The sequence below is a fragment of the Macaca fascicularis genome, chromosome X (genome assembly GCF_037993035.2).
Source record: "Macaca fascicularis isolate 582-1 chromosome X, T2T-MFA8v1.1".
In the NCBI taxonomy this organism is placed as follows: domain Eukaryota; kingdom Metazoa; phylum Chordata; class Mammalia; order Primates; family Cercopithecidae; genus Macaca; species Macaca fascicularis.
In genome coordinates this window covers 144,823,211-144,848,638 of record NC_088395.1, presented here as the reverse complement: position 1 = coordinate 144,848,638, position 25,428 = coordinate 144,823,211, and the positions used below count along the sequence as shown (strand labels likewise).

General features: G+C 38.5%; 1 protein-coding gene across 5 annotated transcripts in view; it reads left to right on the top strand.

The window, feature by feature from the left end:
- The window catches only part of FGF13 (fibroblast growth factor 13), a 588,802-nt gene extending 563,674 nt beyond the window's left edge, over nt 1–25,128 (top strand). For all 5 annotated transcript variants that reach the window (XM_005594716.5, XM_005594712.5, XM_074029435.1 and 2 more), the window contains 2 exons: nt 20,954–21,152; nt 23,733–25,128. In XM_005594716.5, the coding sequence (XP_005594773.1) occupies nt 20,954–21,152; nt 23,733–23,869 (336 nt within the window). In that variant the 3' untranslated portion in view covers nt 23,870–25,128. The remainder of the gene's footprint in view (nt 1–20,953; nt 21,153–23,732) is intronic.
- Nucleotides 25,129–25,428: the final 300 nt, after the last annotated feature.

Below are 25,428 nucleotides of genomic sequence, written 5' to 3'. Positions count from 1 at the left end.
AGCAGGAAATAGCTGTGACTTGTTCACTGTAGTATCCTTAGGACTTTAGCATAGTGTCTACACTTTTCATGCATGTAGTAAGTGTTTGTTGAATGAATGAATGAATGAATGAAAAGTCTCCTAGTATCACAGGTTCTCAATTATTCCTACAGAGTAAGAGTAGCCCCCAAACAAGGTATGCTTTCTCCAGTTACCCTCTGAAACCATAGGGTTAGCATAATCAACGTATATGCTATGAATAGATGCAAAGCATTAATATTAGCAATTATGCTCCAAATGCTAATCTCAGGATGGATGTAACATAATAACACTTTGATATTAATTAAAATCATTTGATTGCATAATAAATTATTATTTTACCATCATTATGCAGTATCATTACTGATTGGCTAAAATCTGCTTAGAGTAGCACCTTCGAAAAGGCATTTCACCTCTCAAGTAACTGTCACCCACGTTCATCAACCCTGGTAGCCCCTCCTTAGCACATCTTAACCTTCTCTCACTTTTTACTTTGTCTACCTGTTATCAATAGTCTCACCAAATTATATATACAATCTAAACTTCTCTTGTTTTTCTTTAACCAATTAGCAAGATTCTGAATAAATCTATTTTTGACCCGTGTATCTTTACTCCTTCTACCATCGTCAAAATAGCTTCCTACATTATATATTTCTATGCCTTCATCCATCCAAACATTTATTCATTCAACAATAATCCACTGATTGTCTGATGCTTGCCAAAAACTTCCTCTGCCTTATCTGAGCTTGTCGTTAAAGGGGAGAAACAGATGTTGAACAGACATTGAATTAAAAGCCAGTGGATACTCCGGATTTCCTTCTATGACATGGGCACTCCCAAATGAAGACTACCAGGCACAGATTACTGTCGCAGAGCAACATTTTGACAATATTTTAGATGAGGGTATTAACAAAAAACAAACAAACAAACAAACAAAAAAAAAACAAGAAAAACCTAGGAACTACTATGTAGACAAGAAGAAGGTACACTAGAATAAAATGCATTTTTAGGTGGTCACTATCAAAATATAAGCTCTTGCAGTTCATTTCCTGGTAATAGGAGGAGCAGCCTCACTCCTCAAAAGCTGTGGAAGAGCAAAGGAGTGGAAAAGTACTTCCAGAGAAATCTCCTGGGGATTTCTTAGCCAGATATTTAGAAATATCGCTTAAACTCTTCAAGTTGGAGGATTCTAACCTATGCTCTAACGATGACTGATGAAGTACAGAAAAATAAAACAAAGTTTACCCAAAAAAATGAAGTCACAGAATTTCATTACCTGCCATCACCCGCTATGTATGTATCTATTTTTGAGCCAGAGTTTCACTCTGTCACCCAGGCTGGAGTGCAGTGGTGCAATCCCAGCTCATTGCAACCTCCACCTGCCGGATTCAAGTGATTTTCCTGCCTCAGCCTCCCAAGTAGCTGGGATTACAGGTGAGTGCCACCACGCCCAGCTGATTTTTGTATTTTTATTAGAGACGGGGTTTTACTATGTTAGCCAGGCTGGTCTTGAACTCCTGACCTCAAGCGATCCGCCCACCTCAGCCTCCCAAAGTGCTGGGATTACAGGCATGAGCCACCGTGCCCAGCCCATCACCCCATTTTGAAAACCAAAAGCCTAAATCACTCACCTTGAGGCAGATTTGATGCTGACTGTAGACACTAATTGGTTGTTAGTCCTGTGTTGGTTTATACATAGGGGCAGCCATTGCTATGCTATTTTATTCAGGCATAAAGTAATTGTTTTACATGAATACAAACATCCTAAAATACTGCCATTCATTCCTCAATTTATAAACTTCTGCTTTAGGAAATTGTATTCCTTATTATAGGCTGGGTGGCCCTTTACAAATCTTAACTTATTTTATCCTCCTAACAACTTCATGGAGAATGTACTATATTTTCCCCCATTTTAAAGATGAGGAAACTGAGGCATGGAGGTAACATTACTTGCCCAAAGTTACTAAGTTAGACAGACCTGGCTGGGTTCTAATTATTGTTCTGCAACTTACTGACTTAAAAACTCAACCAGTATGCAAATGCAAAGCGTCTTTAATATACAATATAAAGTGAAGAACAAAAGCGTGTACAGTGCACCAGTCTGGAACGCTATTTGCCATTAACCTTTAGTTCAGATTTTTTTAAATGCATGTAATCGCCCCTTATACATTTTTCCTTTTCCCAGTGTGCCAAAATCAGCAAGCCAAGACAGTTGATTGCGGTGGGCATGTCTTAAAAACCAGTTTCCATGAAAGGAGCGACTAAAAGGCCTATTGTGCTTGTTGCCTTACTTTTATTTTGAGTCCAGTATCTAGTCTGTTAGTTTATATACAAAAGAGGCTATCTTGCAGGGAATGCAGCTAAACCTCTTCACTGCTCTTAGGTCAGGGCCCTGAACCTCTGTTCCTGGCTAAACCATCCCAAGTATTTGATTAGATACGTTACTTCTGAGTTCACTTATTAGCAAGGCACACTATGATGGAGTCCTGATGTACCTACTTGCCAGTGGGTAGAATAAAGATACATTTTGTGTTTACTGCTGTTGGTAAAATACTTACTTGTGTGAAGTGTAATTCACAATTTAATCACTCTTTAAATCCAATTTGTAATTAATTTTTAATTTATTCTTAACTTTTTTAAATTTTAATTTAATTTAATAATTAATTGCTAATAATTAGCTTTATCATTCTTTTTTCTTTCTCCTTACTATGCTTCCTTTCAAATCATTTCCTTCTCTAAATAACATTGGAAGCACGGCACTGAAGTGATTGATTTTTGTATCCCATTGTACTTAATTAGCAAGTTGTGGCATGTATTTGGTTAATATTTCTCTTTCTAAAAAAATTCTTATCTTTGTTTTGGTAAATTGAAGAAAAACTGTGGTCCATGGCAAAAAGAATGAACCATGAACCCTTCTATACTCTATGTGCTCAGCCTGAGATGCCCATATTCTACAAAGAGCATTTTAAGCACATCAGGTTTAAGTGACATCAGGTTTTAAGCCCCCATGAAACATCAGAGATAAATACTAGGTCCCTGGCTAACCTGCTTTCGATGTTTTAATGTTTAATCTGTAATCTGCAATGTATTTTAATTAAATCATCAAAATTACAGAATTTTCGTTGGAAAGACGTATTCTTCATTTGTTGTTTTGTTCAGTAGAAGGAATTGGCATTTCTGATATGTTGATATGTTGGCATTTCTGATATATTGGCATTTCTGATATATATGATTTCACTTTCATATATTACTAGGATAAGTCCTTGAAATTTACTAGCCATCAGGATTTGCTGCTTTTAATGATTAATTACCTGTTGGCACACTTTTCAAAGGTATTCTCTTTAGCTGTTTCCTTTCATCTTGCCCTACCTTCTTTGTGAATAGCCTTTCATGTTTAGCTCAAAAGAGTATTCATAAGGGTTTATTTTGTTTCTTTGGGTAGAGATGCTGATTTATAATTGTAATGTAGTTCATAACAACAGTGAAAATTAAAGTCCTGAGAACTGTACCTCAGTAGGGTCCTAAATATTTTATGACAGATGTAATTGTTTAATAATTATGCAAAGACCTTAATAATTTGGAATAATTTGTTCCTTCAGTGTATCAGGCCACCAGGATTCATCTATCCCTTAATTTAGTAAATTTTTATGGCAGGAATACAGAGTACCATGTACTGTTCCAAATGCTGGAGTACAGCAATAAGCAAAACATGATCCCTGTCCACAGGGAGCTCATATTATAGAGAGGGTAGACAGACATTCAACAAATAAAGATACAGTTTTCTTTGGAGAATAAACCAGAAGGGTTAGAGGGATAGAGAGTGCGGAGAGATAAGGGTTTCTCTTTCATATAGGATGGTCAGGGAAAGCCTCTCTGTTGAGGTGGTATTTGAAAGACGAGAGGGGAAGGTTCAGGCGGATATCTGGAGGAAAATTATTCAAGGCAGAGGTGTAAGCCAGTCCAAAGAATCAGAGGTGGGGCTATGCTTAGCATATTAAAGGGACAACCTTGGAAGCCAGGGTGAGATAGAAAATGAAAAAGAGAACAAATGATACATAGGAGCAAAGATGTAGTAGTGGTCAGATCACAGATGATCTCATAGGCCAAGTCAGGGGCTTTGTCTTTGACTCTGAGTGAAGTGAAAAGCTGTTGGAAGGTGTAGAGTAGAAGAATGACATGATCTGCTTTATATTGTAAATTAATGTTATACAACATGTATAGTTTACATGGTACTAGTGGCCAACTAACACAGTCAATTAGGGAATGCTATCAAGGAGTCCACAATTTTCCCTCCACCCCAGGTAGCCTCATTGACTTTGCTTTGTTCCACACACAAAGAATGAACCTCAGATTTTAACAAAACGTTGTGGGTATTTGCTCTGTAGGTCAGAATGGAATTGGCAAGAAAGTATTATTAGCCCATCCCATCTGCACTGCACAAAGAAAATAATGAGTACACTCATTTAACTCAGCTACCAGCAGTGCAGCAAAAACAACTCCCACTAAAGTGAGTCAGGAGCATCTCCATAAACCATGGCAAACATATGACGCCCTAAATGATGGCTCAGTGGCCTCAAGGAAATAAAGTACCTTCCTAAGCACCTAATTTACTACCAGGCTGTGACTCAGGCTCAGGAAAAATCGAATCTATTATTATCTATACAGAATACAGTGAGCAACTGTGGCTAAACATTGAGAATACTTAAAACAATAGAGAGTTTATATTGCTAAGAAAACGAATGTGTAGTCGGAAATTATTGTCACTGCTTACGTGTGTGTCTATCTTCCTGTCACTGCTGTTTACACACCCATCTCTTTGCTTTTTCATGGGAGTTGTACACATAATTTGATGTGCTTGCACAGAGTTAAAACATTCCTATTCTAATGGCTTCATACCTGCTAAATTTGTCTACTCCTGTTTCCTTCTAATGCTGGAAAATTAGTGAAGTCCCTGGCAACTTACTCTGTGGAGCTTACCCCAAAGCTGTGAGATTTGAAACTCTGTCAGTGTTTACTCAGAGTCTTCATACTATCTTTTATTCCGGTCACTTGGCTTATGGTTCCCTTGTTCCTTCCTCTTCCCTACGGTTTTCAGCAAATATCCAGCTTCTGTAAACATTCCTTCAGTAGATCTGAATTGCATAAACTATAACTTCAGTGACACCAACGTGTATTTCATAGCATGTTGTTTCCGATGATTGAAGCAATCTTCCTGTGTGGAAAGGTGATTTTAAAATGGAGCCTTATTGTACAAAATTATAGCTAGATAAGAGGAATGAATTCTGGTGTTGTGCAGAAGTAAAGGGTAAATATGGTTAACTGTAATTTATTATATAGTTTCAAAAAGCTAGAAGATAGGATTTTTGAATGGTCACAACACAAAGAAATGATGAATGTTTGAGGTGATGGCTATGCTAATTATCCTGATTTGATCATTACACCTTGTATACATGTATCGAAACATCACTCTGTATCCCATTAATATGTACAATTATGATGTGTCAACTAAAAAGAGAAAGAAAAAATGGAATCTTAATGTCTTATATTGGCCTAGAATGTACAGTACTGTTTATAGTTCACTGTGATTGACTCATATTTGGCTAGTCATAGCATGTACAACTTGTATGTTCTTGTAGGTACTGTCATGGTGGCAACTTGGGTCATTCTGAAGTGTGATTCTGAAAGATCTGGTTTTAGGTTTCAACATAAGCTATTTCAATTTTAATCTGTACCTTGATCTAGGATAATCACATTTTTTTTTTTTTTAAAGAAATTGGTAAGTAATTAGCTACTGCCACTTCTAAGGGTAATAGGTTACTTAACTATAACATGAATTTACCAAATGAATCCTTTTGGAATTGAATAAATGCTCAAGCAGATTATTCTAGTAGGAAGAGATTCATGCAAAGTAGAGTTGTATCTTGCTTGGCCAGTGTAGACTATAGAACTCAGTTTTGATCTGTTGTCTTCTTGCTGTAAGAATACACTTTAGGATACTTCATGAGTTCAGGCTGAGACCTGGGAACTGCTCTTTGGACAACTGTCTAGAGAAGGCACGTGCTGTTCCAAAAGTGCTAAGCACCATGGTTGTCTGAATCTAGTTTAGGAAAACTAGTGCACGTGATAGGCACTTAAGAATTCTTTGTTGAATTGAATGAGTAAACTCTTCATTAAATGGCATATAGAAAAATTGGTCTTCATAAGTCAGCCAGAGGTGATACCATACATTCTGCCAGACAGCAAACATTATATCAAGATGTTGTTCAGAGGAGTTCTGACTGTCTAGGTAAACCATGCATTATGATTCTTTACACGAACCACTTTCTTTCTGGAGCCAGAACTTATACCTGCTTTACCTAGAGAACAGAATAGAATAGCTAGGCTCATCTGAAAACGTTTTATTTGATATAAACCAGCACACATAATTGAATGTCTTCTTTCCTGAACAACTGGCATTTGAGAGTCAATCAAAGAACAAGTCTATGTCTCCTTTCCCCAGTAGTGAGCTTCAAAGCAGAGCAAATGGATCCCTGACAGGGCCGGGGAGGGTAGAATCAGACGTGGAATACATGCAACCCTCCCCCCAGAGACATAACTTGGGCAGGAAAGGAAAATAATGTGTATCTGGTACACCCTGTCTCCCTTACAGTCATCACCTTTCCATCAACTGACTGTGTTTATTTTAGTTGGAAGTCAGCATTTAACCAGTTCTGCCTGAAGCTTAGTGAGGGAGTTTAATTCTGAGAACCGTGTTCTCACTGAAGGGCAATATTCTCTTTCTCTTGGGGAAGGAGTGTTGTTTGTATCCTCCTGATGTTGAGGGATATAGTAGCCATCATCATGTAATGACATACCAAATACAGTTTCTCTGAGAGTTTAAAAATTAGAAGCAATCTAATTGCTGATGTGATTCATGAATAGATGGTGCAGCTTATAATGACTTGGTGATAACAATTTATTGTATACCAATCACGTGCACTCAGAAGAACCTGTGCATGAAATCAATGTGAGCACTAAGACTAAATGCAAATATTTGTGGACATTTAAAGTTTTAGGCCCCTTGATTATCTTTCAGGTAATATATACAACATATTTGCCAATATAGATTTTTCTTCACCAGCCATCTGGTAAAAATTAGTATGAGATAAATAATTTAGCTTCCTTCTGTTCAGATACGACTTCATTTTCCTCTTCCTTGATGCTGTGAAAAGTCTTCAGAAATAATCAATGGTAAAGTGCATTTGCATTCCTGCCAAAGCTGAGCCTGGAGGTTTCTGACATGCTGACGTTTGACTCTTTTTCTCTGTGCACTGTGAAAAGAAGAGGTGCCTATTATTATCAAGTGGCCCCAAAGAATTGCGTGCATGATGGCAGCCTTGCACAAGTGCACTGCCTGCTAAATCACAGTGTGAGGAACCATGACATGAGACAACTGGGATGTTCGAGAACTGCAAGTCATTTTTCAGGATTTTAAAAAAATAATACTGCAGAGCATAAGAAAGGGATTGAGGAGCAATTAATTACATACTCCCTGTGACCTAATGATTCTCTCTCTACCCGCAGAGAGTATCTTACCCTTGAAGCACAGTAATTGGTTTGTAGGAGATATTTTTCCATTCATAAGAAAAAAAATCTCTCCTACTTTTCATCCTGGACTTATTTCTCCAATCTGGCTTGAGTTGAGGAATCTTATGCTAGAGTTGTAGGAGAGCAGGTGCCAGATTGTGGAGGGCCTTGAACGCCCGGCCAGGGAGTTTAGATTTTATCCTGTAGGCAGCAGAGAGCCATTAAAAGATTTTGAGCAGGAGGAATGTAAAAAATAGGACTTGATTTGGATTCACGCTTAGTATAAAAGTGCAATGATAAGATATATTAAGGGAGTGTTACGGTTCTGTTCACAGCATGAATATAACTGTAGGATTCATCTCTACTAGCTGACTAGTTCAGCTTTTATAGCATGCAAATTTTCAGAGCCAGCTGTAAGAGGTTGATGGTAAAAGAACAAAGTAAGAATTGAACATGTGAATGTAATTGTAAGGAGGGATTTTTAAATGATCACGATCACTGGTAACACAGAATAGTAATCATTTTAAAGGGTGACTGTAGAATTATTTGTTCTTTTGTTTGCGTTGTCTGAAACCACTTCCATGCTATATAATTACCTTAAGTTTTAAGAGCTCCCTGCAGGAATAATTTATGTATTTTGCATTCGCATGCAAATACTTTAACAGTCTACATTGTTGAAAATAGAACTGAACATTATTTCAGATAGGTAATGGTTGTACAAAGCTTATGAAGTATTAATCATTTTTATATATTTCTGATAGTTTATATGATATTACTGTGTTGTGTTTTCAGCTACAGTGATACTTAGGTAACAAATATTTGAAAATTTAAATTGCATATTTTGATAAAGAACTGTAATTTGCCAATTTCAAAATTTAATGTCATCAAAATCCTTTTAAAATATTAATATAAAATGTTGCAATATTTCAGGAAATACAAGGCAAGCCAAATTTAATTTAAGCTACTAAGGGCTCAGTTATGAATTGTAGCTAGATACGTGGCCTAAACACTCCTGTAAATCATTGCATTTTTAGAATTCAGGCTTCACTGCAGTGGTTTCTACAGAGGCCATAATATAAAGTGATAACAATCATAAACAGCATCACAGGTGATGGCAGTTTAGTCATAAATAGGAAATCGTTGTCTTGTTCACTGCAACATAGCTACACATCTAAGCATTATATGTCCCTTGTGAAAATGTGATTCACTTTATGATGGTGACATTCATATTTCAAAGTGTCTTGTTTTAATGAGCTTTCACAGGATTTCTTTGCACCAATCTTGAACTTCTCAAGAGTCCTGGATTTCCTCCCCAACCCCCCCCCGCCCCGAGATGGATGTGCATTGAGCATAGGAAAATCTCCAGGAAGAAATACGTTTACTCCTCTATTTGGCTCCTCTATAGACACTAACTTTATGGAAGAACTTTACTTACCTTGGGCAGCCTATCAGATTTCACCGTAAGCTCTGAGCACAGCTGGGACTTTGGACAGTAAAGAGATGTCTTTCCAGTCTTCCCCATTAAACATTCACGGGTGAGGGTGGGTGAGGGTGGTGGATATTTCTCAAAGTCCACAGGTTTATAGAATTGGGGAAAGCAAATGGCCCATTTTTTTTTAACTTTCCGTGTTTTCTTTTTTTTTTTTTGAGACGGAGTCTCGCTCTGTCGCCCAGGCTGGAGTGCAGTGGCCGGATCTCAGCTCACTGCAAGCTCCGCCTCCCGGGTTCACGCCATTCTCCCGCCTCAGCCTCCCGAGTAGCTGGGACTACAGGCGCCCGCCACCACGACCGGCTAATTTTTTGTATTTTTAGTAGAGATGGGGTTTCACCGTGTTAGCCAGGATTGTCTCGATCTCCTGACTTCGTGATCCGCCCCCCTCGGCCTCCCAAAGTGCTGGGATGACAAGCGTGAGCCACCGCGCCCGGCCAACTTTCCGTGTTTTCATTCTCTGTTGTCTTTCTCTGCTTTGTATTTCTCTGTTTCACTCTGTCTCTCACGTATGTAAGCATGTGAGTGCACACAGAAACACACATGAATCTGACTTAATTCATATATCTCCTTATATGTGTTACCCACATCTGTACCTGAAAAGGCAGAAGCCTAATTTCAGTAAAGGGGCTCTGGGGTCATTTCCTGAATACTTCTAGAGTAGAGTTCACTGGAAAGAAAAAACCCAACATGTGCCCAAACTCAGTTGTGAACAGTTTTGCAATAGAAGAGTGACCCTTTCATGCCATGATCTAGGAGAATGTTAAGTGGACAGACTTATATAAAATAAATGGAATGCTGCTGTCCACTGTAATGGAAAAAGAAGTGGCCTAGGGGATAGGCTGCCTGGCCCGGCTTCTGTTCTGTGTCAAACCTCTTCCTACCCTCTGGAACTCAGGATCAGTTAGAGCTTCTGGATCTTCAGTGTCTTGAAGCCCCAGGAATATCACATGCCAGTACCACCTACCTTAAACAGATCCCAGCTTCCTCTAGAAGCTTCCCTGCACTGGATTAGTTCTCCAACAGAAAGTATTAATGCCAGGTTCTAGTGTATTAGCATCTCTGGTTTCATTTCTTTGACTCTAAAACAAGCTCTTTAGAGAATTGTTTAAAAGTCTACCAAAACCCATTAATATAATTTTTACTTTTGTTGTCATTACTTTTGTTAAACTGTCCCTTACCTATCACTTGAATGCCATAACTATTCAAGCAGTTGTAGGCACTGCTTAAACATAAAGTACTGTTATATTGTTCATTATTGTTATTAGTAACCTACATTATGAAAGTAGAACAGTAAAACAGTGGTTTGGAACAAAAGAAATGAGATAATAATATTGTAGTTTTGTAGCATAGTAATTAAAGTGAGATGTGTAAATGTCATCTGGCCTATTAATATTGGATTATTTCACAAATCCCTTTATTATCATGTGGTCTCACTGATACACATTATAGTAATTCTAGTATTAGATTCTTAGACTATTTTAAGCCCTAAATCAAAGGCTCATGTATTGTCATCCTTGAAAAGGAATCAGTACTGTAAGCCTCTCTGGCACATACAACTAGTGTGTAATATTCGCCCCTCACAGAAATGGAAAGGTGCTTTTCTTCTCTGTTGTTATTGACAATCACCAGTTTTTAGATCAGTTTCAAGTTGCAGGGTGGGGAGAACGCTACGTTTCCTTATCTATCACACAAATGGAAAGTTAAAGGAAGGGAAGGGATCTGGTAGTTGTTGAACATCTCCACCTAGGCTAACTGCTTCCCCATGCCTTCTGTCATCTTCCCTATGAGACACGTGATGCTGTCCCCATCTTGCAGATGCAGGATCAGAAAACACACCAATTGCCTGCAGTCAGAAAACTGGGAAGTGGAAGAGGCAAATTAGAGCTGAGCTCCTCAAAAGGGCCAGGGCACACAGATAGGAGGGAGGGCTGAGCCTTCAGCAAATGTTGAAGTTGCGCATTTAGAAGGGAGTTGACTTTACAGCTATTGTCTACCCAGTAACTACTCTGTGGGTGAAAAGGTGCACTTGCAATTGAGTTTATTTTAAAAATGACTTGTTAAGGGTACCGTTGCTGTGATTTTCTAACCTGTGAGGTGGGAGGAACTCTCAGGCCAGAGGGATGTAATTACTGAGAGGTGCCTTCAAGAGTAAAGCAGATTGCTATATATTTCAAAGGGGGCTGTCACAGTGCCTGGGACACAGTAGGCTTTCATTAAATCCTAGATTAGAATTAATTCTTCTATTTGGGTCTCCAGTGAATAAATTGGCTCCCTCCATTCAGATTCATGAGAAATGACTGCCACTAGCATCCTCTCGTGTAGCTCCTTTCAAGGCACTGATGAGTAGAAATGTGCTCTTTGTAAAAAAGATTCCTCTCTTTAGCACTTGTTATCCTCAGTAGTCATTTGCAGATGTAATGTGATGCAGCAGTTTAACAGTCCTCTGCAGCACCATTCTCATCCATTCAAATCCTTGGTTTATAGATGAGGCCTTCGCACCTTGCCCTGACACCAGCTTTTATGTTTTGCAGGAGAAAGAATACATTGGTGACTTCCATTTGAGCAGTTGCCATTGTCTAGCGTTACTTTCCTACTTGTTCAAGAAAGTCTCCTTTCAAAGTTTTTGAAGAAGCAGACTCCTAATTACTGTGACACTTTTCTTCAGAGACAAACCCTACCAAATGTAACAGAGCTGCTGTCCAATGTGTGTCAAAAGTATGATTCTCAAAAATTCCTGGCCAGGTGCGGTGGCTCACGCCTGTAATCCCAGCACTTTGGGAGGCCAAGGCAGGCGGATCACCTGAAATCAGGAGTTTGGGACCAGCCTGGCCAACATGGTTAAACCCCGTCTCTACTAAAAAAATACAAAAATTAGCCAGGTGTGGTGGCCCCTTGCCTGTAATCCCAGCTACTTGGGAGGCTGAGGCAGGAGAACCCCTTGAACCCGGGAGGTGGAGGTTGCAGCGAGCCGAGATCATGCCATTGTACTCCAGCCTGGGCAACAGAATGAGACTCCGTCTCAAAAAAAAAAAAAGAAAGAAAGAAAAAAAAATCCTGAGGTACAAGAATATAATATGCACCCACTTTGGTGTCATTTTATTTTTAATAGGCCTTGCTAGAGCTTTTCAATTCATCTAGGAGGAAAGGACCTTTGTCTTGTGCATGACAGTTGGTTGGATCTCTGTGAAAATTTTTCAGAGCTCCTAAGCTTTGCAAGTGCTTGCAACAGCTATTTAAAAAGACACAACCTACTAAGCTTGTTCTCCGGATAACATGTACTTCAGAACTCATATTCTTGCAGCTGGATTTAGATCCCACTCTGAAGTCAATACAGAGAAGAGGACTGCCACAAATTAGAAAGCTTCATAGTAGCAGAGACTATGTATCCAGTGGGCACAAATGAATTCCAGGACTGGCTAAAAATCTAGAAGGTTTATTTTTAGAAATGATATCTGATATTTGATTCACCTTTCAAAACACATAGATCACAGGAAGGGGGACATCACACACTGGGGCCTGTTGTGGAGTTGGGGGAGGGGGGAGGGATAGCATTAGGAGATATATCTAATGTAAATGACGAGTTGATGGGTGCGGCACACGAACATGGCGCATGTATACATATGTAACAAACCTGCACGTTGTGCACATGTACCCTAGAACTTAAAGTATAATAATAATAATAAAAAAAACACAGACTTTAAATCAACAACAACAACAACAACAAAACACATAGATCAACCCTGCCATTAAAAAAACCAATATACTGAATTAATACACATAATAAGCAGGTTAATAGGTTTTTCAGGGGGTTATTCACCTTAGAGACGTGTTCTTCACTTGAAAAAAAAATTCCACAGATTTCTGTTAAACAGTGAGATGCCCTAATAAGTTTTAAAATATACAGCAGCTGACACAGTCTCTCTGGAACATATTTTATGTAAAATGAATTACTCCCTCTGCCACCTAATTGGATTGCCTAAGCAATCTGTATTCTCCTGCAAGGTTAGGGTCAGACTAACACAGTCTTGGGCCAGTCACACAGTCTCGAAGACACATGGCCTATTTCTTTGTCACGAGTCTCAACAAGCTACTTCCATGCCAAAATGTATTTGCTGACCAGGCTTGCAGGAGAGTGAGGCGTTTGGATCCTGTAATTTTTATATCACGACACAAATAACCCATCTTAGCCTCTGGAAGGGATGTATTGTATTTGTTTGCTCTCATTCTTTAACTTCTAGCTTATTTCAGTGTGTTTTAGAAAACATTGTTTTGGAAGAATTCAGAGCCCGGATAAGCCGTGGTATGGCATTGCTTTACAGAAATACATGAAAATCCAGAACAATTCAGTATAGAGGACTAAATGAACTCCAGGGCTGAAATATGGTCATATCTGAGTCCTAGTTCTGTTTTCAACAGGCCATTGGTTGACAGGCTCCTGAATATTTTTCTTAGTTTTGTTTGTGAAGAACTAAGGAGAAAAAGCGACACTCTGCTGACATTTTGTGGGGTCCACATAAGGTAAATTAAAATATCTATGAAATGTCTAGGAAGATAGAAATTCTTGGTAAATAATTCAGTGTAACCATATGAGGAAAAATAGTCCCAATGTGCATACTCTTAATTCCAATTTGCATTTCTTTACAAATGGTTGCTAATTAACATGTGTATTTTTAAGTCATTTTGTGGCATGGTATTTCATGAAACCCCTTTTTCAGCACTGCATTTCTTTAGTGCTATGGCTTGGATTACTGCAGCCATTTCAGCCTATTGCAGACAGAAATGAAAAATGAAAGGAGGCAAAACAGTTCTCTGAGAACCAAGCTTGGAGGAGAGCACCAAACACAAAGTGTAATTCATGCGCAGTCCTAATTTTTGACAGAATTTATATTCTTCCATGTTAATAAAGCACATATAGCCCGGCCTCTTTTTTTGTAAATTGATCCCATAGTGAAAAACAATCTTGAAAAGTGGATTTATTTATTTGGCCCTGGTTTCTGGGCCTATATTATCAGAAGCAATCCCACATTTCATGTTTTTGGAGCTTACAATATTCAGAGCTTCTTTCACCCTAGATCATCTCATTGCATCCTCATACAACAACCAGGAAGATCAACAGAACTGGTAGATTTTTTTCACCATTTTACAAAAATCAGTCTAATAGAATTTAATTGAAACCCTTAACTATTTGCAGACAAAAAGACCAAGAGTATAAGGTTCTTGCCTATGTCTGGATTATTAGGAATTTCTTTATTTTTGCTTAAGTATTGTTTTGCTTTTGTTATTCTCTATTCTCTTCCTCCTTTTCTCTCTCCGTCCCTCACTCTCTCCCCTTCTTCTCCATACCTCTCCTCCTTCCCCTGTCTGTCCTCCTTTCCAGTTTTGAAATTGAATTTACCTCTAAACCACTTTCCTCCTTTGATCACCTACTTTTTCTACCCTCACAGGCAAGTTTCTGACTTGCCTGTCTCTACTATAAAATAGTCCTCTATTTATTGGAAAATGTAGTGCCACATTTAAACCTTTTTTGGATTTATACAAGGGAGCTTCCAAAGTTTCTTCGTATGTTCCATTTTTAATTTATTTATTTCACTAGGTATGTTTTGATAATTTACTGTATGCCAGACCTTATGTTAGGAGCTGCCTTCAAGTATCTGATAGTCCAGTGGATATTTGAGTGAGCAATCCATATTCTGTTTATCGTGAATTCATAATTTTGCTTAGCTACAGTGCACTGGGTGAGTATTGATTCCCTCTTCCTCAATCTCTCCCTTCCCATGCTTTGATCTCAGTAATAATGAAGTTCATTCACATCAAATATACCCTGGAAGAGAACATCAAAGCCCTAACTATAATAATTAGTCCTGGATTTTGAAATCACTGGTGGAAGGAAAGGCTGCATAGACAATATAGGTAGTTACATTGTCACCCCCATGGGCATGATTTATGTTTTAAGATTCTATTGTTTCAAGTTTTTTAACAGAGTTGAAAATCTAATTTTAATCTGCATATTAATTTCATTAGGCTGGGGAATAATTGGTGCACACAAGTCAAACCTGCTTAAATAACCTAACTTTTAATCTGGAAAATTAATTATCATCAGAACATGGCTCAGAATTAGAAGAGTGACCCTTGCTACTGGCAGTATTTGTTCAATTAATTGGAAGGTCAGGCTACTGAAAATGCGACTGGAAGGGAGGAGAAGAAGAGAGAGGTGGGAATGTAGAAGGAAGAGGTAGATTAGTTAAAGTAGGTTTCTAAAACCTACTGAAAAGAGGAAACTGTGTTTTCTAGGTTCATTATGAAACATTCTTTAAATGCCCACTCATAATATCTATCAACTGTTTTTCTTTCTGTGTTCTATTGTTCTTGCTTTAAAAAACGTTACATGTGAATGAAACAAAATATATTGAGACACATTAATCTATACCAGGATGTGTGCACTTGGCAACACTGCCATCACAGGCTTTGTTCGCCAGACTGGGGACTTAGTGTTCCCATTTTATGTATGGACAACTTCAGTACACTCTGTTGCTCCCTCTAGATCCAAGGGAATCAGTGCAGCCCATGTAAAAATATATATATATATGTTTTTGAGAGAAATATGCTAAAGGGAAACATTTACAGTCTGCATGGCAATCCTCAAAGCCTCCCATCCTGCTGAGATGCGAACTCAAATGAAACAGTGCCACCCTATCAGTTGCACTATAGCTGAAAATACAAGAGCAGGGTGAAAAAAAGTATGAAAAACCTGTTATTAAGGCCTGTGTTTGCCAAATTACTTATTTTAATCAAGAAGGCATTTAGTCTTGGTGTGTATCTTTTGGTATTGGAAATGTGTTTAAGACTCTGAAACAACATCAATGTTATACAGATACTTTAGCCCTCATCATTTTGGTATGGCTACTGAAGATATAGCTGCACACCATCTGCTGACTGACATGGTCCTTACTTGGCTCCATTCAGGGAAGCCATCATTACAGCCCACTCTTCTATTGACCTGGCTCCAAAGAGATACTACTACACTCTGTCCATACTTTGCCCTTGGTGCCAGGGGCAAGCCCGGCCACTGTTGCTTCTTCTGACTGTAACAGAGAATAACAATGTATATTGCTCCCAAGCCTTTGTTCTAGGGAAAAAATGTTTTCTGGTACACCCTTGGGTCTTGCGGTTATTTGCATATATTCAACATAACTGTTGCACTAATGCATTCTTCACTTGCCTCTCAAAGTCTGTGTGGAGGTCTTAATATGCCCTGAGAAGGGCAGCTGACCATTAACATCTGTGATTGTAACAATTCCCCAATATGTTATATGGATGTGATGTTCAGGGTTCAAATGTTTTATTCTTGTCAGTGATATTTCAACCTCCAAAGAATTATTTCCTCCATCATCATGTGAGTACGTTGGTAAAAAGGAATATTAGATTTTGCTCCTGGATCCACCTGTTCTCTGAATGTAGATTCCTCATTCCTTACCCAAAATATTATCATTATACTATAATAATACTGATATGTTTTGTTTTTTGTTTTTTGTTTTTGAGATGGAGTCTTGCTCTGTTGCCCAGGCTGGAGTGCATTGACGCAGTCTCGGCTCACTGCAACCTCCGCCTCCCAGGTTCAACTGATTCTCCTGCCTCAGCCTCCCGAGTAGCTGGGACTACAGGCATGTGCCACCGTGCCTGGCTAATTTTTTTTTTTTTTTTGTATTTTTACTAGAGACAGGGTTTCCCCATGTTAGCCAGGATGCTCTCGACCTCCTGACCTCATGATCCACCCGCCTCAGCCTCCAAAAGTGCTGGGATTACAGGCGTGAGCCACCATGAATTTCTTAAATAAAAGGTTCAGTATTCACTAAGAAACAAACATTGAACTTCAAGGGAAATAGACATGATTATACAGGGGAAAAATTTTAGAGACAGATTGATTATTTCATTAAACAAAAAGTTGTTATTTTCCTGAAAAAAACATAGATATGCAAAACATATATTTCTTTTAAGAGAAATCAACGCATAAAAGGTTATAAGACTTAAAGCATCTTTTATTTTGTACTCATGTCAAGTAATTTCTCAGTGACCCTGCAGGGAATGCATGGCATCTTTTTAACTCATTCATGCATTAATTACAATAGCAGATATTTATCTGGTGCCTATTAAATCCAGAACACAGTGATTGCTGCCTTTATTTAGTGCCTCCCATGTGTCAAGACCGCTATGGTACCTTCTTCCAGTGCACTAGCGAGCATCTCCAGATCAATCAAAGTAGGTTGGTTCCTTGGCATACATCTACCTAGTCTCCTCTGAACAGGGATTTCGTGGGTTGGGACAAATCCAGTTTCTATTATTCGTATGAATCACTGCAGAGACACAGGGGTGAAACTGTATCCTCTTGGTGGGCCTGCCTGTGTTGGGTGGGATGTTCACATTTTTTCCCATTTGATAAAAATCAAGCCTCTTCTGCCTACTCAACACTGGATAAAATGACAGTGTCATACACAGAGAACAGAACACTCCTTTGGTTGCTTCAACATTCTTTTTTTGGCCTCATTTTTCTCCCTCTCTACGGAGTTTTTGAGTCCAAATTTAGTGGTGATGACTAAGAAATTGCCAGGATGTGACAGAGCATTCAGTTCATTGAGTCCTTCCTTGCCATTTTTCGATAGTTGTAACAATTGCCAAGTTTTTTCTCCTGATGTTGTAGGTGCTATGTTATTCTTAACAGATACTAAATTACACTTGCCGAATCTGTCCATGCAGTGACAGCCTCATTTTACATACAGCTGATTTCATGATACGGTATTAGGGAAATTCCCTGCAGACTTTTTACTAGTTGATAATTCTGAATCCTAGAATTTCCAATATTTAAATCTGAACATCTGAAATTCAAATTATATAAACAATAATCAAGTGGTCTGCCATGTACTAATGTGTCATTTTTGTGGGGGGAAGGTAGATGGGGGGAAAAAGTAAGACAAGTTCCTTACCATCTGGAGCTAATCATACAGTTGTATGAGTCACAGGGCCATGCTCGAGATGTAGATAGAGCTCATGGCAGCACAGATAACAGGTGTAATCAGTTCTGATTGGGAGAGATTATATGTGATTCTGGAAACAGTCATATTTGAGCTAGGCCTTGGAGGATTAGAGGAAAGCCAGTAGGTAGAGAAACAAAGGAATGACATTCTCAGCAAAGGAAATGAATGGCCTCAGTAAAGCACAAAGGCATACATGGCTGGTTCTGTGGTGAATGACACTGGAAGATGACGCTGGAAGGCATGGTAGTGACTGAACTGTGGAGAATTTTTAAATGTTACATCAAGTTGTTTGTTGTTTTTACTATAGGCAAGGTGAAATCATCCAAATTTCCCAAGGAAGGGAACTTTGCTTTAGGAAAGCAAACCTGCCAGCTGAAGAGAAGAAGCCAGTTAGGAGGTTATGACAGCAGTCCAGTGAAGAGGTAATAAGGCGCAAAGTAGAGCAGTGGCATTGGGAATGGAAGGTGAAGGTCATGGATCATGGACTAGAGAGCACGGGAATGAAATGAAAGGCCCTCTGAAGTGTTAAGTGTGAGCAGCTGCCAGGATGGTGGACTCCAATTACTGAGACAGAGAATACAGAAAAAGTAGAGGAAGTGTGGCTCTGTGCTTCAAATACTATTCTTCCGTTTTCTGTATTGAAAAGCTTGACTGAAATGATACCTCTCTGTGAATCCCTCCCTAGTCCCTCAGTCAGAATTAAGTCTGGCTTTTTCTGTTTTCATATAGCACCTCCTGTAAGCCTCCCTTTCTTTCCTTACGGTAGCACACATTGTATCTATGACATTTGGGTACACGCTTGACACCTACAAATATATGATAAGCTGTCTGAGGCCACATACTACTTACCTATGAATATTTAGCACCAACCAAGTACATAATGGATCCTTAGAAAATGTGTATTAAATGAATGAATGAATGCTGCTATCTCACAAGACATTAAATGCAGCCCATTTTGGGGACCTGACAGAATATGCAATGATCGCATCTCACCATTCTGGAGTCAGCCATACATTGTTTATGTGGCTAATTGGTATCACTTGCCTTGATCATATGCCTTTTTCACCAGATTTATTTTCAAATGGTTTGACTCTTTATGAAAGGAAAATCCATTCTCCAATGATGACTTTTTTTCCGTACAGTGATTTAATTCCCAAAGAATTTCAGCAACGTTCTGTGTAGCTGTCCTCATCACTAAAGGAAATGTGGAGACTTCTAGTCAAATTTCTTGGTACTTTCTTGGCTTTCTCTATGTTGAGAAATCCTACAAAGAGGAGTTTTCACAGCCCATAAATAGAACATTTTGGTTCCTAACATGTGACAGTTGCCTTAGAAGTACATTGCTTCTTGAGTAGGTTGAATTTGTGTGAATCCTCTGAAGATCTATGAGTGTGCCCCTAGGCTGAAATAACCCCCAGAGATACTCCAATTCGTGCATTCTGGGAGCCAGATTGGGAAGCTGAGGGGAGATTAGGCAGATTACTGTGTGAAGCACTGATCGTAGAATCCTAGAAAAAAGGAAAGGAAATTGCTTGAGTGCTTAAATTTCAGAGAAAAGCTGCCTTGCATGAGGACTATATCCCTCTTTGCTGAAGTGACTGAGAGGGCTTCAGATGTTGCTGCTCAGCTAGTGTGTATTGCTTGAAATGGTATCCAATATGAAAATAAAGAAAGGTAAAACCACGGAGACATTGTTTTTCAAAGACTGGTGCCCCAGAAAGCTTGCAATATTTGTTTGTATACATGTTTTTGATGATAGTACCAAGTGTTTTTCCTGATAACATCTCAGCAAATTAGCAAAACTCGGGTAGGTTAATTGGTGCCTCTATCACATGTAGCTCAGTTAGCATTTTCCTAATAATCTTCCACTCCAAGTAGGCCCTTTGGTACTCTGTGGATTACTTGTAGAATCAAATCGACTATTCATTTCATTTAGCTTAGAAATTATCATTTTTAATGGCTGTTTATTGTACGCATAGACACGCGTACACTCAAACACACAAAAGGTTGTTTTTTTGTTTTTTTGTTTTTTTCCTTGAAATGGTCTATTGAGGGCAGGAGCCCTTCTTTTGAAAAATCCAGTCTAAAGTAAAAATGGCCAACTGCATGACAGAAAACCACATTCCTGAGTTCAAAGTCCACTGGGCTGCTCTATCATGTCTGCTAGTAAAATCACTGTAAATTCCTTGCTTTTGTATTGATTTGCATGTAAATGTTACTGTAAGGCAAGGATGGGGTGAGGGGGGAATTTTTCTTTCTGTCTCAAGTCAAGGTTCATAGATTCAAAAAAAAAAAAAAATCAATTTGGTTTACCTAAAAGTAAAAGGTAGGCTTTCTTTGTAGCATTCTTTTAGAAACATAGGCAGAAAGCATTGTAACACGGGTTTCAGCCTGAGGCAATTGACAACCATAGTGTATCATAACTCAAGAATCCATGAAAATTAAGTACAAGGACCGAATTTTTTTTTTTTTTTTTTCATATTGAACCCTGAAGGGAACAAAGCTCCATGTGTCAGTTTTGTGCTTGTCTTTTCAATCCTTGGCTCTTGTAGTTGTCCCATATATTTCACTTATGTGGCTTATTCTGATGTTCCCATTACCTATTACAAAGAGAGCTAATCATTGATCGATAACACTTTCACTTACGGCTTTTTCTAAAGCATCACGTGAAATGTTACATATAGTCTGCTGGTTTCCAATGATGATAGTTGATACTATTAAAATAGAGCACCAGTCATACAAGCTTTTACAAAGTATGTCTTAACCTCCTAAAAGGCGATACCGCATGATTCTACAGGAAATCCATAGCTATAAACACTGAACTTTTGTTTATATACTTTTGTTGCAGGAACTTTTCACACCCGAGTGCAAATTCAAAGAATCAGTGTTTGAAAATTATTATGTGACGTATTCATCAATGATATACCGTCAGCAGCAGTCAGGCCGAGGGTGGTATCTGGGTCTGAACAAAGAAGGCGAGATCATGAAAGGCAACCATGTGAAGAAGAACAAACCTGCAGCTCATTTTCTACCCAAACCGCTAAAAGGTACATTTGATATTTTGGGAACTATGGATCATGCTACTAAATAATATTGATTGATTACATTTCATTTGTTTTGGGGGTACAGGTGGTTTTTGGTTACATAGACAAGCTATTTAGTGATGATTTCTGAAATGTTGGTGCACTCATCACCCAAGCAGTATACACTATACCCGATATGTATGGTTTTAGCCCTCACCCCGCTCCCAACCTTCCCCCGACCCCAGTTCCCAAAGTCCATTATATCATGCTTATGCTTTGTGTCCTCATAGCCTGGCTCCCACTTAAGTGAGAACATACAATATTTGGCTTTCCATTCCTGAGTTACTTCACTTCGCATAATGGCCTCCAGCTCCATCCAAGTTGCTGCAAAAGACATCGTATCGTTCTTTTATATGGCTGAGTACTATTCCATGGTGTATATATACCACTTTTTTTTATCCACTCATTGATTGATGGGCACTTTATTGGTTCCATATCTTTGCAACTGTGAGTTTTGCTGCTATAAACATACCTGTGCAGGCGTCTTTTTCATATGGTGACTTATTTTTCTTTCAGTAGCTACCCAGGAGTGAGATTGCTGGATCCAATGCTACTTTTAGTTCTTTAAGGATTCTCCATACTGTTTTCCACAGTGGTTGTACTAATTTACATTCTCACCAGCAGTGTAAAAGTGTTCCCTTTTCACCACATCCATGCCAAACATCTGTTGTTTTTTGACATTTTAATTATGGCCGTTCTTGCAGCATTTAGGTGGTATCTCATTGTGGTTTAAATTTGCATTTCCCTGATGATTAGTGATGTTGAACATTTAGAAATAGTAATTTAAAACAGCCCTTAATAATACTTTTGAAAATGAAACAATCGTTCCACATTAAGACATTTATTTTAAAATCTTACATTCTGTAACACTCAAAAACATTTGCTCTCCTGATTTTAATTTTTCCATAATGCATGTACATATAGTGACACTTCACTTATGTAGAAGTAACTTACATGCTAACTCAGGACAGCCAAGACCCCCAAATTACGCTACTGGGCAGTGTTGCCTGGGCAGAAACATAGGTGTTAAAAATGTGTGTACACAGCCGGGTGTGGTGGCTCACACCTGTAATCCCAGCACTTTGGGAGGCTGAGGCAGGCGGATCAGGAGGTCAGGAGATCGAGACCATCCTGGCTATCACGGGGAAACCCCGTCTCTAATAAAAATACAAAAAAATTAGCCAGGTGTGGTGGTGGGCACCTGTAGTCCCAGCTACTCAGGAGGCTGAGGCAGAAGAATGGTGTGAACCCTGGAGGCAGAGCTTGCAGTGAACCGAGATCGCGCCACTGCACTCCAGCCTGGGTGACAGAGCGAGACTCCGTCTCAAAAAAAAAAAAATGTGTGTACACTTAACACCAGAAAGTTCCTTGGGTCCTCTCTAAGGGCCCAACATATTATTTCAGCAAATTTTGCTTATAGTTTTCCCATCATTATTAGCAAATTAATAGCAAATTAGAAAGGGTGAGGGATAAGAATAGGCTATGGAAGATAGGAATATAAGAAATAGTGAGATATGGTAGAGAAGAGACAGAAAATGCAGGCAAAGCAGAGGAAGACTTCAAAGAGATTACTAGCCTGGGGTTAGAGTAGGGGTTTAGAGTAGAGGCAGACACTGCGCAATTCAAACAAGCATAGCTCCGTGTTTTACAGCACGTTTTTTGGAGCCAGACTGCCTAGATTCAAGGCCCAACTTCACTTTTTACTAACTGGATGGTCTTGAACAGTTTATTTACCTGTGTATGCCTCAAGTTCATCTGTGTAATATGGAAAAGAGTACTCATAAGATTCTCATAGGGACTAAATGGGATAATGCATGCAAAGCACTTAGAGTAGTATCTAGTGTTATAAGTGTTCCATAACTCTAAGCTATGATGTTTATTTATAGCACAACAATAATAAATTTTACCATTTAATAGACCAAGAATTATCCAATACTTAGGCTCTTAAAGTGTTTCATTTTAAAGTATGATAGAAATCAGTGTTTTAAAATATTTTCCATTTTAATATTTGCCTTGCACAGTATGCTATAGATCATATTTAAACTTCTAAGAGGTTTATTAAATGCATTTTTTATTAATCCTCTCTTACATAACCATATGTCATTGAAGTTGGGCATTAAAATTCTTTCCACACTACTACACCAAGGCTAGATTTCTGCTTAATCTGATCCTGTCCACTCTCTACTGAGTCCTTGAAAGCAGTATTTTTCATGTCTGGCTTAAGGCACAGAAGCCTAGTAACCAAAAGAAAAGTTGAGGACCAGTGCGGTGTGCCCATTTTTTAAATGTATTTTTTTTCTCTTTTTCCTTTTCTGAATTTAATTTATAATTGCCATAAAAATTGTATATATTTATTATGAACAAGATATTTTAAAATATGTATACATTGTGGAATAGCTAAATCAAGCTAATTAACATATGCATTACCTCACATACTTGTCATTTAGGTGTGTAGAACAGAACACCTACCAGCTATTCTTAGAAATTTTCACAATTGGTATGCCCATTTGAAGGCCTTTTACACGATCTTTGTGTGCTTTTCAGTGGCCATGTACAAGGAGCCATCACTGCACGACCTCACGGAGTTCTCCCGATCTGGAAGCGGGACCCCAACCAAGAGCAGAAGTGTCTCTGGCGTGCTGAACGGAGGCAAATCCATGAGCCACAATGAATCAACGTAGCCAGTGAGGGCAAAAGAAGGGCTCTGTAACAGAACCTTACCTCCAGGTGCTGTTGAATTCTTCTAGCAGTCCTTCACCCAAAAGTTCAAATTTGTCAGTGACATTTACCAAACAAACAGGCAGAGTTCACTATTCTATCTGCCATTAGACCTTCTTATCATCCATACTAAAGCCCCATTATTTAGATTGAGCTTGTGCAAAAGAATGCCAAGCATTTCAGTGAACTAAATCTGGGAGAAGGACTGCCAAATTTTCTCATGATCTCACCTGTACTTTGGGGATGATAATCCAAAAAGATTTCACAGCACTAATGCTGATCAAAATTTGCTCTCCCACCAAGAAAATTTCAAAGACCACAATTGTTCTTCAAAAACAAACAAAACATAACATAACCAAATTAACTGCTTAAATGTTTTGTCGGGGCAAACAAAATTATGTGAATTGTGTTGTTTTCTTGGCTTGATGTTTTCTATCTACGCTTGATTCACATGTACTCTTTTCTTTGGCATAGTGCAACTTTATGATTTCTGAAATTCAATGGTTCTATTGACTTTTTGCGTCACTTAATCCAAATCAACCAAATTCAGGGTTGAATCTGAATTGGCTTCTCAGGCTCAAGGTAACAGTGTTCTTGTGATTTTACCAATTTTTTTTCTTTTCTTTTTTGTGGTATTCTGGTCAAGTTATTGTGCTGTACTTTGTGCGTAGAAATTGAGTTGTATTGTCAACCCCAGTCAGTAAAGATATCTTCAAAAAATTATCCTCAAGTGTAGATTTCTCTTAATTCCATTTGTGTATCATGTTAAACTATTGTTGTGGCTTCTTGTGTAAAGACAGGAACTGTGGAACTGTGATGCTGTCTTTTGTGTTGTTAAAACAAGAAATGTCTTACCTGTATATGTATGAGTCCTCCTGTCATTGTATTTGGCATATGAATATTGTGTACAAGGAATTGTTAAGACTGGTTTTCCCTCAACAACATATATTATACTTGCTACTGGAAAAGTGTTTAAGACTTAGCTAGGTTTCCATTTAGATCTTCATATCTGTTGCATGGAAGAAAGTTGGGTTCTTGGCATAGAGTTGCATGATATGTAAGATTTGTGCATTAATAATTGTTAAAAATCTGTGTTCCAAAAGTGGACATAGCATGTACAGGCAGTTTTCTGTCCTGTGCACAAAAAGTTTAAAAAAGTTGTTTAATATTTGTTGTTGTATACCCAAATACGCACCGAATAAACTCTTTATATTCATTCAAAGAATCATCTTCCAACATGTATTTATTGAGTGTCCATTATGTGCCAGTAACTGAAGTAGCATCTGGAGGTAAACATTGTATAATGTAGCTAAGGTCACTGTCCTCAGATAATCTACAGTCTAGAGATTCATATTAACAGGAACACCTTAAGATGTGTTTATTTCACTAGTTACTGTACCTGGACTTCAGATTGGTACAAAGGAAATCACGTTCCTATTCAGTGGTCAAATTGTACAAATGAGACCTTTGTGCTAGTATTTTCTCTGCCACTCACAGTGTCATTTCCCGTCTCTGTTGCTTA